Source organism: Arvicanthis niloticus, chromosome 18 (assembly GCF_011762505.2).
Source record: "Arvicanthis niloticus isolate mArvNil1 chromosome 18, mArvNil1.pat.X, whole genome shotgun sequence".
Lineage (NCBI taxonomy): Eukaryota > Metazoa > Chordata > Mammalia > Rodentia > Muridae > Arvicanthis > Arvicanthis niloticus.
In genome coordinates this window covers 6,218,035-6,232,626 of record NC_047675.1, presented here as the reverse complement: position 1 = coordinate 6,232,626, position 14,592 = coordinate 6,218,035, and the positions used below count along the sequence as shown (strand labels likewise).

At 42.6% G+C, this 14,592-nt stretch overlaps 1 protein-coding gene across 1 annotated transcript in view; it reads right to left on the bottom strand.

Moving 5' to 3' along the window:
- Ttc29 (tetratricopeptide repeat domain 29) overlaps positions 1-14,592 on the bottom strand; it is a 193,597-nt gene that overhangs the window by 154,960 nt on the left and 24,045 nt on the right. Inside the window, exon 4 of the mRNA XM_034522949.2 lies at positions 4,721-4,944. Coding sequence (XP_034378840.1) covers positions 4,721-4,944 — 224 coding nt within the window. The remainder of the gene's footprint in view (positions 1-4,720; positions 4,945-14,592) is intronic.

Below are 14,592 nucleotides of genomic sequence, written 5' to 3'. Positions count from 1 at the left end.
GCTCAGAAAAGTACTTCAGAACCAGGATGTTTAAGCCCAGAGCTAATTAACCCTGGAGTCTTCTAAACTTACTTTACTGGAAGTTTTCTCCATTTTTTTACTTTGCATAAAACTTACATTATGTGAGAATCCACTCAGGTCCAACAGATTTTGTGTGTATTAAACAAATGTTGCCAGAGACAACGTAGCTAGTCAATGCTCAACCACTGAGAATGACACTCCAGGTGATACGGAAAGGACTCACAGTGGGGACTGTGAGATGTGTCTGAGACAGTATGTTAACCTATGGAAGATCACCCCCAAAAGAAAGACTAGATTGCTTTAAAACAAGTTGGTGTGAAGCAGTGAGTGGTGATGGTGATTTAGATAATGCTAACGTTACTGCTGTGCACATCTGCTGAGGCTGAACTGGTGCAGAAAACCGCTGTTTGTGCCACAGATGAGGCAGCACTCACGTGGATGACAATTGATACTGCCACAGCTTGGATGAAATGAGCTTCACCATGGCCCTGGATGGCTGGCTGGATGGGTGGATAGATGGGTGGATGGATAGATGGGTGGGTATGTATGTATGTATGTATGTATGTATGTATGACCTTGAAAGGCAGCCTGGTTTCTGGTCAAGCACAGGCTGGAAACCCCGGCGACCCCAGATGATCCTGAGGGACCCCAGGTGACCCTAAGGGATGGTAGGCGTTTTGCCACACCCCCAGACTCCAGGCTCCTGACACGAGGCCACAGCCCTCCATCGATTTGTGTCCTTCAGTCACGTAGGGCAATGCTCCCTAGTCCCTCCACAGGTGGAGGATGTGACCTGTGGCCACAGAGCCTCAAGACAGATCTCTATTTTAATGAGGTACCTAAAGGCCAAAAGGGCTTAGCCAAGTAAGCATTCCTTCCCAGACCCTCCTCTCTGCAAAAGATATTTAATCTCAGGCCTGCCCTGAGAAACTGGGGTACGGTTTTCTCATTTACTTTCTGCCATGACAATAAAAGCCTTCAAACCATGGACTTCTTCTTTTCATCACGATCCACTGTGGGGAACAATGGAGAAGGCCTTTGCTTAACGAGCCGCTGTCTAATCTCACGCAGAAGACCTCTTTGTTCCCAGCCATGGCGACCACCAAGGCAAGCCAAGCCAAGCCAGCCAAGACAAGTCAAGGACTCTCCCTGTGGGGCACAGCCGGAGCTTCTCTCCCCGTCTCCCCTTCAGCCACGGGTCAGTCCAGCTTGTGGGCCGCCACTTCGTTCTCAGCTCTTCCACAGCTTTTAGCAGTGCCCGGTTGCCCAAGAACCTGAGAATCATATGGCCCCCCCGGCTGTTCTGCAGGCTCGGGCTCCCCACCCCACCTCAGACTGCACTACCCCACCCCCCCAGAGCAGGGTCTTCTCACAGTGTCAGTGTGGGGTGAATGCAGTCAAACTCCCTGTGGCCCTCCTCCCCAAGTGGCCTGAGCCTGGTGGTGGAGTGGACGCAGGACCCCCATTCTACCAATGTATGTATGTATGTATGTATGTATGTATGTATGTATGTGTGGGGATGGTTGGGTAGATGGATGGATGGGTGGGTGGATGGATGAATGGATGGGTGGGTGGGTGAATGGATGGATGAATGGATGGATTGGTGGATGGATGGATGGATAGGTGGATGAGTGGGTGGATGGATGGGTGGGTGGAAGAGTGGATGGGTGGATGGGTGGATGGGTGGATGGATGGATGGATGGATGGATGGATAGGTGGGTGGATGAATGGGTAGATGGGTGGGTGGGTGGGTGGGTGGATGGATGGATTGGTGGATGGATGGATGGATAGGTGGATGAGTGGGTGGATGGATGGGTGGGTGGAAGAGTGGATGGGTGGATGGGTGGATGGGTGGATGGATGGATGAATGGATGGATGGATGGATGGTTGGGTGGGTGGATGGATGGATAGATTGGTGGATGGATGGATGGATGGATGGATAGATGAGTGGGTGGGTGGGTGGATGGATGAATGGGTTGGTGGATGAGTGGATGGGTGGGTGGGTGGATGGATGGGTGGGTGGATGGATGGATGGGTGGATGGGTGGGTGGATGGATGGATGGATGGATGGATAGGTGGGTGGATGAATGGGTAGATGGATGGATAGGTAGATGAATGGGTAGATGGGTAGATGGGTGGGTGGATGGATGGATGGGTAAATGGGTGGATGGGTGGATGGGTGGATGGATAGGTGGGTGGATGAATGGGTAGATGGGTGGGTGGGTGGCTGGCTGGATGGCTGGCTGGCTGGCTGGATGGGTGGATGGGTGGATGGGTGGATGGGTGGATGGGTGGATGGGTGGATGGGTGGATGGATAGGTGGGTGGATGAATGGGTAGATGGGTGGGTGGGTGGCTGGCTGGATGGCTGGCTGGCTGGCTGGATGGGTGGATGGGTGGATGGATGGATGGGTGGCTGGATGGATGGATGGATGGGTGGATGGATGGGTGGATGGATGGATGGATGGATGGATGGGTGGATGGATGGGTGGATGGATGGATGGGTGGATGGATGGATGGATGGATGGATGGATGGATGGATGGATGGATAGGTGGCTGGCTGGCTGGCTGGATGGGTGGCTGGCTGGATGGGTGGATGGGTGGATGGGTGGGGAAACAGTAAGGACTCTAAGAGTCATATTATTCCAGCATCACCTTCTCACAACCCAAGCCCACACACTGTGAACCCTGAAGACACTCCTGACAGAACTTTGCATTCTAGGTGCTTGGATATACATCTTAAACCATACACAGGTGTTTTCAGATTTAGGATTCATTCAAGCTAACAAAAGCAAACATGTAGATGTGTTTTCTGGAGTTTTCATTCATATCTCAATTTTTTTCTCTAATAAATTTCAGGTGTGGAGGGTGAAAAAAATAATGCACAAAGTTCTAAAACCTGATTATCCTTTCTGCAATAATTCTAATTTTCTTTATTTCAGCAAGGCAAAAGCCATGGCACCTCATAGGAGATAACCCTATGGGTGAGCTATTTTGAGCAAACATGATTTTGTCCTATTTAGTAAGTACACCTTTATTTCTCAGGCATGCATGATAAACCACACAACGGCACTTGAACAGGACCTCACCAGGACCTGGTCTTCTGTGTGTTCCTTTTAACTTGAGCACCCTGTGGTTTGTCGTCCCACGGGAGATCTGCGGCAGACTGACGCAGCGATGGCCGACCAGGGCAGTCAGGCGCTTGCTTATGCTCCTCAAATGAAAGCCCCCAATTTAAGCTGCTGATGAAATTAAACCTTATAAAATAAATAATGGGCAAGGTTTATCTTGGCTAGTTCTATTTCCAGTGTAAATACCAATTCAGGATTTTGTTCTGAAAGTAGAATTTGGGATTTGGCTTTTGTTTGTTTTGTAATAACATACCATATTTTTTAATAATAGTCAGTTTCTATGTTTAAATTATATGTTGAAAGTTTATCAAAAGACTGCATTTCAGTTCTGCAGTTCACAATGCTTCTTACACCCTAGAAGACCCCCTTGTATTGTAGCCTTGGGTTTTGTGTTCACATTATGCCCTATCTTATAGTCTGACGCTCCTGAGCTCACCTTGAGGGTTAGTACTCGGGCTGCCCCCTGCTCTGTGACCTGTCTCCACAACTGAAGCAGTGAGCAGAGGGATGGAAAGACTCGCCTACTGCCTGTGTAAAGGCCCCAAGAGAAAGATCATGTTGTCGCATATAGCATGGGCCTTTCTTGTCTTTCTTTATGTATCCTCTTGTGTTTTCGGTCAGAATGATGCAGGAAAAATTTGAAATGCCAAAATCTATATTTTTTCTCTTTTCTAATGAAAACAACAAATGCCTAATACAGACCTAAAAATATTAAAGTCCATATAATTTTATCAGAGATTTTCTTAATACTTAATTTTCTTAAATACTTTAAAGTATTAAGTACATAATACTTTCAACATAAAGCACCAACTTTATTAAAAAAAAGTGTTAAAATATGACAAAAGACTGCCTTAAAATTCTTTTGTGAATCATAGAAAATTAACTTTTGAAATCACAACCATGGATTGCATATTATTTTCCCCTTTCTTCTGAAAAAGTGTCTCATAAAGAAGCTGAGGCTAACCCCAAACTCAGAGTAAGCTGCCTCTATGTTCCAAGTGCTGGGATTACATACAGCCTTAATGACATCCCAGAAACTAAAGGCTTTTCCTTCCTTCCTTCCTTTCTTTCTTCCTTTCTTCTTTCTTTCTTTCTTTCTTTCTTTCTTTCTTTCTTTCTTTCTTTCTTTCTTTCGGCTTTTCATGTCTTTTAAATACTACCGTTTTGTGATCCAAGCCAACAGGATCTCATGACAAAACTTTCAAAGCTCATTACTAGATGCTAAAACAAACTAAATCTGTGTGGTTTTCATATGACAGTGCTTTGAAAACTTGTCAATATTCGTACAAAGCAGAGACGTGTTCGTACAAATCAGGATGTGTTCTTGATGATAGGAAAATTTTACACCTGTTGGGAACTTCTGGAGATGTTTGGTAGAACACTGCCTTCCCAGGCTTACAATGACATCTGCAGAATGTCTCTGTAGCTGGTCAGCCTGGTGCCTGGTCATGTAGTCCTTAAAGCTGCTCAGTGGAACAGGTTGAATGTGCGATTTGTCTTAATGTACAGAATTCATAGGCCAACGTTTGGAATCTTCCCTGCGGTGCACCCCCACATCCCTGCGCTTACCTTTCCTTTCCGCAGCCTCGGCCCTGGTCAGGTAGTGGTAGAAACTGTCCAGCTTGTCCGGCTGGTCCTCCAGAGGCTTTTGCTGCCAGAAGAGGGACCGCGCCTGCGCAGCTTCCCGCAGCTTGTCCCACTGTTGCATCAGTGTGAAGAGCTCGGTGAAGGACTTGTGGAAGCCGTCTCGCAGCATGTCCACGCAGATGCTCTTCTTGTATGAGTTCCTGTGGCTGGGAACGCGAGCAGAACATCAGTCATTTTAGACCAGAGAGGGGCTCCCGTTCTCTAAAAACCAGAGGTCAAGGCAGGCTTTCTTACTCATCTTCCTCAGTGAGAGCATGAAAACTATCCAGAGACCTTTGTGGCAAATCAAGCAACTTCCGTTTAAGAAGGATGCTGGGAGCTTATTTAACATAGTTATGTTAATGTAACTGCACTTCTGAAAAATTTATTACTTAACTATTCAAAGGGTTTTCATAGGCTTCATAGGCTTTCATACGTTTTAAGACATATGCACACTCCTCCACCCCCACCCCATGCCCTACACCCAGGCTTGCTCAGACCAACCATCCTATCAGCAGATCAAACAGACTTGCCAGCCAAGTAGAAGACCAACAGGATAAGAGAAACTTGTTATTAAATATTTAAAAAAAAAAAAACCTTGGTCTCTCTATTATGTAGTTCTATATTCTGCTATTGGAATTTGATCATCTTTAGTCAATCATGCTTCTGCATTTAATGTTTTAAACAATTACTGAACTACCATAGTAGATATATACATAACTCTTTACAGGTAGGGTCAAACGAATGGTTTGATCATTCAACTATCAAGCAAGTAGATAAACAAATGGAAATTCACTTTCTAGTGAATTTTGAAGTCTGGAAAGCTGAGACAGGAGGATTATTCATTTGCGTTCAGTCTGGGCTACATAGTATGAGCCTGTCTTAAAGAGTAAATGAAATTAAAACCTCCTAACGCATACTTTATTGTTCATAAGCAGGGATAAACCAGCAGGTGACTCTCTGATGTATTTGTTCCACAAATCCCCACTGGCCTTCTCATGATGAATACCCACTTTTCCCATTTTTTATGTGTGTTGTGTGCATATGTGTGTTGTGTATTTTTTGCATATGTGCAGGTACAAATGCATGTGTGTGCCAGCAGGTGGAGGCCTGCCGTTGATGTGAGGGACATCCATGATCACCTTTGAACCTTATTCTTGCCTGCAGGGTCTCTAAGTCTGACCCAGATCTTACGGATCAGCTAGTTTTACTAGACAGTTTGTCCTAAAGACTCTCTGTCTCCATTCTCTGAGTTAGAGGCAGGTAAAGGTGGTGAATACACTCCTTGGCATATATGTGAGTTCTGGGGATCTGAACTCCGGTTCTGACGCTTGCATGGCACGTGATTTAGCTACTGAGCCCGAGAACTCAGCCATCTCCTTAGCCCCTTCTCCTCCCAGGATGCACTGTTCTAGGCCAAAAGATTCAGTGCCCTCGTGAAATCTGTATATCTGCTCGAGGGAAGACACAGACAACGAAACAGACACATAATAAACAATGATTGAATGTTTATTTAAGAATTACATGTGTTGCCAGGTGTGGTGGCACTGGCCTTTAATCCCGGCACTCAGGAGGCAGAGGTAAGCAGATCTTTGTGAGTTTGAGGCCAGCCTAATCTATATGCTGAGTTCCAGGCCAGCCAGAGTTTTGTAGAAAGATCCTGTCTGAAGACAGACAGACAGACAGACAGACCAAAACAAAAAGGAAAGAAGCAAAAGGGAAGAGAAATATTGTGCTTATGGAGAACAAGCATGGGGTGGTCACTGTTTAACCAAGAACAGTTAGGTGCTGAAAGATACCGTTTCCTGTTAACTACATCTGATCACTCAGAATCAGGAGTCCTGAGGTGGAGCCCGACATCCGTGAGCCCCATTCCTTTCCCTGTGTAAAAGCCTGTGTTAACATCAGTCTTAACCACACTACAGGACTCCTCTAGGAACCCATGAGATGAATGAATACAAACCCTGTGGTGGTTGGTTCTCGACTTCTAGCCATGCATTGGGATTCACTGGTGGGGGTTTGAAAACAAAACCCAGCACAACTGTGCAGGCCCCGCCCACCAAGAATGTCTCCTGCAGTGGCCCTGCTTAGGTATGGAGGGATGCTAAGTGTGGTGAGACTGTGGGGCTGCTAAGGCCAAGAGTGACAGAGCTAGCTGCTGAGGAGGCTGGGTCAGCGCTATGTTAACAAGATGCACCTGAGGATAGTAATTATTATTGTGGTGCTGGGGTTGGAACTCGGAGTCTTGGAACATGCTAGGCAGGCATTCCACCCTGAGCTCCACCCCACTCACATGACTGCATTTGAGAAGTGTCTGGAAGTATCGTCCTACATGAAGTTGAATGTCGGCTCTCTCCCACCTGACAACCAGATTGTTACAGAGACTGCTGATAGAGAGTAAACAAACCATCTTCCTATACCAATCAAGAGCTACCATGTGATTCTAGGAGATTAAAAGAGAAGACTAATGCATGATTTCTGTTTCCTGTCATGTCCTCTGATCCAGTGAGAAGGGCACAGAAGGATCAGGAGTGAGCCTGTGAATGGGCCACCTCTCAAACACTAGCTGGAAATGGGACTTGGTTTCCTGTAACATCCAGAAGAACTGGATGGAAGGGGGCAACTGTACCCATCTCTTGTGGGATGCATGAAGGTATGAGGACAACGACCATCTGTCTCCTTGCCCACTTCCCTGATCACAGGGCATAAGGAAACAACCAACTGTCAGGAGGTTCTAAGCAGAAGAGAGCTGGCCCTTTAATTTCTCAAGGACCTAGGACAATACGAGCACCGTATCATTCCGCGTGCTCTGTGTGTCATACTGAAGGGTTTGGACAGAGAGGGCCACGATTCCTGCTACCACAGTTTCAAGCAGCTGCAAGGTTTGTGCGAGGAAAGGCTGTGTATAGGCTGCTGGTGAGGACAGACACGAGGCACAAGCTGCACCAGAGACATCTGGCAGCTCAGGCTAGCGCATCTGCGGAGCTGATGCCGAAGCTCTGCCGAGTGTGTTAGAGACGCCACTTCTACAGGGTCCCATAACGCAGGGATTCACTCAGTAAGAGAGTTCGCCTTCCAGTATCTTAGAAAATCAAAGCTTCTAGATTTTTGCTAATGGCGCATAGCAGAAGGTCTGGCTGAGTGGCCTGGTGGATTCAAGGGATTATTTTGTTCTTTGTGCCTTGCTATCAGGCTGCTGCAAATCCCTTATTTTTAAGATGAGAAGAAAGAAGACTGTCTAGTATGGCCAGGCCTGTCCCTATCTGTGGGCAAACCATTCCTGTAAATAGCAGCCTGTCATCATCTCTGCCTCCCTGGGTGGAGCTGTGTCAAATGCCACCCTGCCACGCTGCAATGAGTCTGCAGACCAACACTGCCTTTGGTCAGCATCTTGCTCAAGAAAGGAAAACACTATATCAAGTATACTGACACTAAGAGATGCGTTTCTGACGTGTGTGAACTAAAGCTGTATGTTCATACACCTTTCCATTTGCGGGATTCAGTCATTCCATTCCCTTCAGCTCCACAGTGAGGATTAAGGCTGAGGACCAGGAATTAAAATGAGGTGATAAAAAAGTAAAGACTTAAGAGCCTGACTCTGAACTTCACACCTGATCCAAGAGAGGGGACAGGGAGGACAGGCCCGGAAGGTTGAGGATGGATAGTGGGCTCAGCCGGCCATGCACGGAAAGGGCTGTGGGCCTGGAACTAGGGCAGAGGAGGAGGAGGCTGTCAGCTCCAAAAATGTATTTAGGTGATGGCATGTGGGTGACTTGGTGATTGGTGTTACCAACATGAAGAAGCAGATTGACAACGGGTCATATTCTAAAGACAGAAAACAACTGGTGGCAGACACTTTAAAAAAACGATTAACTGGAGTTTGGGGAATCTGAGGGTGCATGTGATTGGCAGCCCAGGAGGCAGGGCTAGAGAGACCAGAGGAGGGGGGTTGAACTCCAAGCTTTCTTGAAATAAGAGATGCCACCTTTGTGTGTTGGTGGCTCTCACCATGTGAGCGAGAAGATCTCCTGGGCCTGGGTCAAAGATAAAGAAAAGTGAAATGCTGGCTTTAAACACTAGGCTGGGCATCTGGGAGAGCCTAGGCTGGGCATCTGGGAGAGCCTAGGCTGGGCATCTGGGAGGGCAGCTTCTGTGAGGTCAGATGAGAAACAAATGCACACAAGCATTGTGGGCCTTCTTTTTGGTCTTTGAGAGATGGAGGAGGGTCATTTGCTTGAGGTGGCCTGCTGCTCAGCAGCTAGCAGCATTCTGGAGTGTGTGGAAATAACCAGCTCCACTAGGGATAAGATTTCTGTGGGTCAAGAATTTTAGTAATTTAATCAGGGCCTTTTTTTTTATTATCAAAAGGATGAGTACTGAGGTAAAGTGTTGATCACAGACTATCTGGGAATCAGGGTGTAAGCAGGAGCACAGCTCAGTCAAGAGGCAGCGGCTTCTTAGGAGCACTGGTGGCCATTCTTGCTATCTACCGTCTGTTAAGGGTCCTATGACTTGGCCTTTCCTTCTGGACCAGGTTCTCTCCTAATTTCCACCTAATTAGTTACTATACATCCTTCCAATAAGGCCACTTCCGCTTAATTTAATCAAGATCAGTTGCTGCTCCCTATGGCCCCAAATCCTCAAAGCCCCGCAGAAGGATGGATTGAGATTATTTCTGAGATAGCTTTCAGCTTCCAAACATTCTCGAAATACAATTAACATGCATTTCAAAAATATCTAGTGAATGTTTAAGTGACCATTCTTCACAAAGATGTTCTAACAGGCAATATTTCAATATGTATCTATAACTATGTGATTTTACACCATGTATCATAAAATAAGCCCTGTTATTAATACCCAGGATAAAGAAAAATCAGTGATGCTAACTTTCTCAATAGATTCCTGTTCAGACCTTCATAGTTGATGTAAATTATTTAGCTGCCCCAAATCTTTATTTATTAACATGCCTTGGTTATTTGGAAGTAAAAATGTACGTTAGTTCTTGACAGTATATGTGAACTCTTCAAATTTCTGTTTCTTAATAGACAACTGTAGCCAAAGTTCACTGCTTTGCAGAAATGTTTGTTTTAAATACAAATACAATAGAATTTTTCCTTGGGACCTGATAGTTTTACTCCTCAACTTTAGTGCCACACCAAAACATTTATGAATATTGGTCTAAACTAAAATATTGTTTTTAGACATCAACAGAAAAAATTATACAAGGGAGAAATGAGAGTTCTGAGAAACTCATGAAGGAGTTTCATATTATGGAATTTGAGGACGGTGCTCACAGAGCACAAGGGTATGGAAATAAACGCGAGGCCACTCCTGACCACACCAACCACCTATAAAATGTGTCCAGGAAGTGATCACCAGAAGCGCACGAGGCTTCCGTGACATACCAGCTAACCCAACCTAAGCTGGAGGGTCATCGGAGAGGAGCCAACCTCCACTGAGAAAATGCTCCTGCGAGACTGGCCTGCAGGCAGGAAAGCAAGCTAAGCAAGCCATGGGGAGCAGGCCAGTAAGCAGCACCCCTCTGCGGCCTCTGCATCCGCTCCTGTCTTCAGATCCCACCCCCCAACTTCCTCCCTTTTGAGCTCCTGCCCTCACTGCCTTCAAGGGTGAACTGTGATGGGGAAGGGGAAGCTAAGTAGACCCTTTTTACTTAAATTGCTTTGGGTCATGTTTCCTCACAGCAATTGGAATCCTAAGATACCAGGCTGGGATCTGCAGCTGGGGAATGGATTTTAAAAGTAAATGTAATCTAGTTCTATCTATTTATCTAACCTAGGTCTGCTGCTGTTTAAAGGCACCACTCAATAGTGATCTGCTTAACTATTTTAATTTGCATCAAAAATCCTCTAAAATATCTGTGTTGCCCAAAGCCGTAGAAGCTTGCAAGGGGCAGAGCTGAGATTCATACACAGCTCTCTCTGCCTCCTGATTCATTATTTTTTCCACTCCCCCACATTGCTGACAATTAAATAGACAGCTTTACCCTTCTTCATCTTGTCTACGGTGTTCTCCTTATTTGCATTGTTTATTTAAAAATTTGATATATTCTGACAACTATGATGCAACTGTTTGAATCACGTTGTCTTTATTGGAGCTAATCTTTGTTCAAACTGGGCCAGGAAAAGTGACCAGAGTTATTCTGAGACCCTCCCAGAGGATCTTTCTTCTTAAAATGAGGGGCTGGCATGTGATAGCATCCATGACAAATGGATTAGATAGCCGAGCTTCCTTCGAGGCTATAAAGGAAGCATGCTGTCAAACATTTAACAAGAATGAAGCCACACCCTTCTACAAACAACCAGTAAAGGGAGAAAACAGACAGGCATGGTCCGTTTGCACATGAATGTCGGTCAGCTAAAGATGGACTTTTAAAACCTAAGTATTATCACCTCTCCAAAGATATGGGGAATAAATTTATCGTATTTCTTTATGGGCTAAACTGGAATCACACTATCAGAGTGAACCCTCACATTCAGAGATCTCAAGCACAGTTCAATAAGGAAAAAACATACTTTAAAACAAGATCATAAAATTTTTATTTAATTCGACAAAGATAAACTTGAAAGATCTGTAAGAGCTCATCAAAAGTCAGGCTAATACTTTTATTCCATTAAGTTAATATTTATAAGCCACTAGTGGGATATCTGTGTCGGTTTTAACAGTCTTACATTCATATTGGAGGGATAAATGTTATTGGAATCACCTGCGGGATAATTACACTGATTTAATGAATACTGAAACAGCTTCAGTTAATATAATTTCCGTGAAATAAAGTGAACCGCTATTCTTACCTCTGCTTTTCAGTGTAGTTAGATATTACACATGATCAAAATGAAACAAAAAGTTATTTCCATGCATACAAATACTGATAGCGATTGCATAAGTGCCTTGGGTCTGTTTCAATACTTTTTACTTTTGTAGGTTTTTTTTTTCTCCAGAAGCTAAACAACAACAACAACCATTGGAAAGCACGTCTCTATAAATACATAAAGCTAGAGGAAATAGACAAAATAAGAAAAATTCATAGCACTTAGAATAATTTTTCTTTAAAATAGATGGAATTTCAGAAAACAGCATTGAGTATTGAAACATCTGCTCTAAGCAGTTCTCGGTGAGCGATGACTAACCTGGTTGAGACTCATCCTATATGCACAACACATACTGGAAAGTGAGAAACGAATGGGGTTGCACTTATAAGAGCCTTTATTTTATTTTCCACATACTTCTGAATATAGCCAGAAACAAAGTTTTAACATTAAACAAAACCAAACAAGCCAACAAGCAAACCGCCCAAAACATCCCTTCCTTTAAAAAAGCACAAGGGTTTCCATGAGTTAACTGGTCTCTGGGGGCATCTACTGGAAATTTAGCAAACTGCAGTCACATCATGTAAATCTGGTAACTTTGTTTCTTCATCTTAATACAGATATTATTTTAATTGATATGCAAACAAGGTGACACCCAAATAATATACATGGAAAGGTATGCATGGCATCCTAGCTGATCCATCCGACGAGCAAAGGAGGAAGCTGTCTGTGAGTCTAGTGATACCCCATTGCTTCAGAGGCATGCTGATTAACTAGCACATTAGGCCAACATTTTCAAATCGTTTAGTTCTTATTGGTGGGAGAACTGGGATGCTTTTTCAGTAGTAAGTATCCATACCTAATAAGGAAAATGCAAACACTTTCCAACTGTCACGTTTTCTCAGAAACCCACACTGTGTATCTGTACAGACACTAGTTACAAATTAACAGTGTAGTTTATTTTTTAATGGTTAAGTTTAGCTCTTCCATGTTAATATATTAAAAAGCAGAATTTTGGTATACTTAAATTTAAAACTCTCTTTAATTATGAATAGTCATTGTAATTTGAATTATTCATTAGGATTAACATGACTGATTCTTCTAGACATTTCAAAAGGTGAAGAATAATGCACATATTTTTAAACATACATTTCAGTAAAGAACTTTCATGTTATTTTATTTATGACTAATTGTGTGGTAAGAATTTTAATGGCATAATTATAATCACAATCTCTACTCTTTATGAAGCTTATGGTCATATATTTAAAATAAAGTTTTAAAAATAATTTTAGATGTTTAAGTATTGTGCTATATCTTCTATCATTACATATCTTACATGTAATTATAATATGTAAAATTCTCTTTACAATGATTAAAATAATTAGCATCTAGCATGTATCAATTTATGTGTTTTCTGAAACATCTCATCACCTAAATAAGATGATATCATCCATTATATAAACTTTAAAAATGAAAATAAAATATTATGAACAATTAAAATATAGATATTAATATACTAGAATATTTTGTTTTAGTTTAGATTTAGACTTGATTAGGTATCTAGGTTAACCTGCTAATTTAAAAAATAAATAAAATCTGCCACATTGACAGTGAATAGAATTGTTACATAATTCTCTAAACGTTATAAGTTTACTGATTTGAATCTTCAGAAAAACTGTTATACATGCAAGTTTTGATTTATGTCTTTGGAAAATCAAATTCATATCTATTAATAAAGTAGGAAGCACAAAGTTTCAATATTTTTACAGCACAGATACAGAATATTATTTGAAAATATTATTTGAAAACTTCTACTTAACCCAAGCACACCTTTTCCTTTTTTATTTGTTAATTTTTGAAAAGAAACCTCGTAATAAAGTGGGACTATTGCTAATATAGTTCTTTTGATGGATAATTCAACATTTAAAGACATAGTTAACCAAAAATCCTCTCAACAAAAATGTATTTCTAGACGGGTAACATCACTTTAGAATACATGAAATATTTCTGTAGCACGAAACCACAGTTAAGTCATCTATTCCATCACTAGAATTGCCATTTGGCGTTCAGTGCAGTGACTCTGGTGAGACCAGGGATTGTTTATCAACCCACAATGTTGTGTTGGCCATGGTTACTGGATATCACAGGAAGGATGGATTTGATTTGGCAGGCAGAGCAGACCGCAGTCCTTCGAATGGCTTTAAATAGTTCTCTTAATAATATAAAGGCATTTAAAAATGTATCGATCACACTCAAACTGATTTACCCACTTGATTTCCATTCATTCAAATCTTTGAATCATAGTGGCCACCATTAGTTGAGCACAAATCAACAATGCACCCAGCAGTACAGCACGGCACAGAGCTAGTTACCCACGGAAGCTGTCACAGAGATTTTAGCAGTAGACATCTTCTTTGCTGAAAACTAAAATCTCCAAACTTAGCCACAGTTTTACAAAGTTTCTCTGGGAGCTTCATATAAAGGCTGGAAGAGAACCCTTATATAGGTCTCCAGATTTGTATGCGATCTAACTATGTTGCAAATCTTCCTGAGAGGGTCAGGATCAAACTCTCTTAACAGAAGAGCAGCATCTGCGGAAGACCAGGCGCAGTGAGCTGTGCACGGAATGCCATTTTAAAAGAATTTTTCCAGGGAATGAGTTTTAAGCAGGAATGAACACCTTTGGGTAAAAGGAGCAGCCACAGAGATTCATGGTATTTTCTTTTGTTTTTGTTTGTCTTTTGTTCAACGACACTGTAATTTTAACCCTTGGAAAGCAACAAAAAAGTAGTTTTTAAAGTGACTTTTAGTGAGAAAAAAGAACTTCAAGTAGGTAATATAATTTTATTATATTGTGTCCTGATAAACATTGAATATGAAGTAAAAATTAATTTCATATATCATGACTACAAACATACAGAAGTATTAACATTGCTACAGCAATTGAATACTTTTGTGTAAATTAATATAATTTGTGTTAGCATAAAA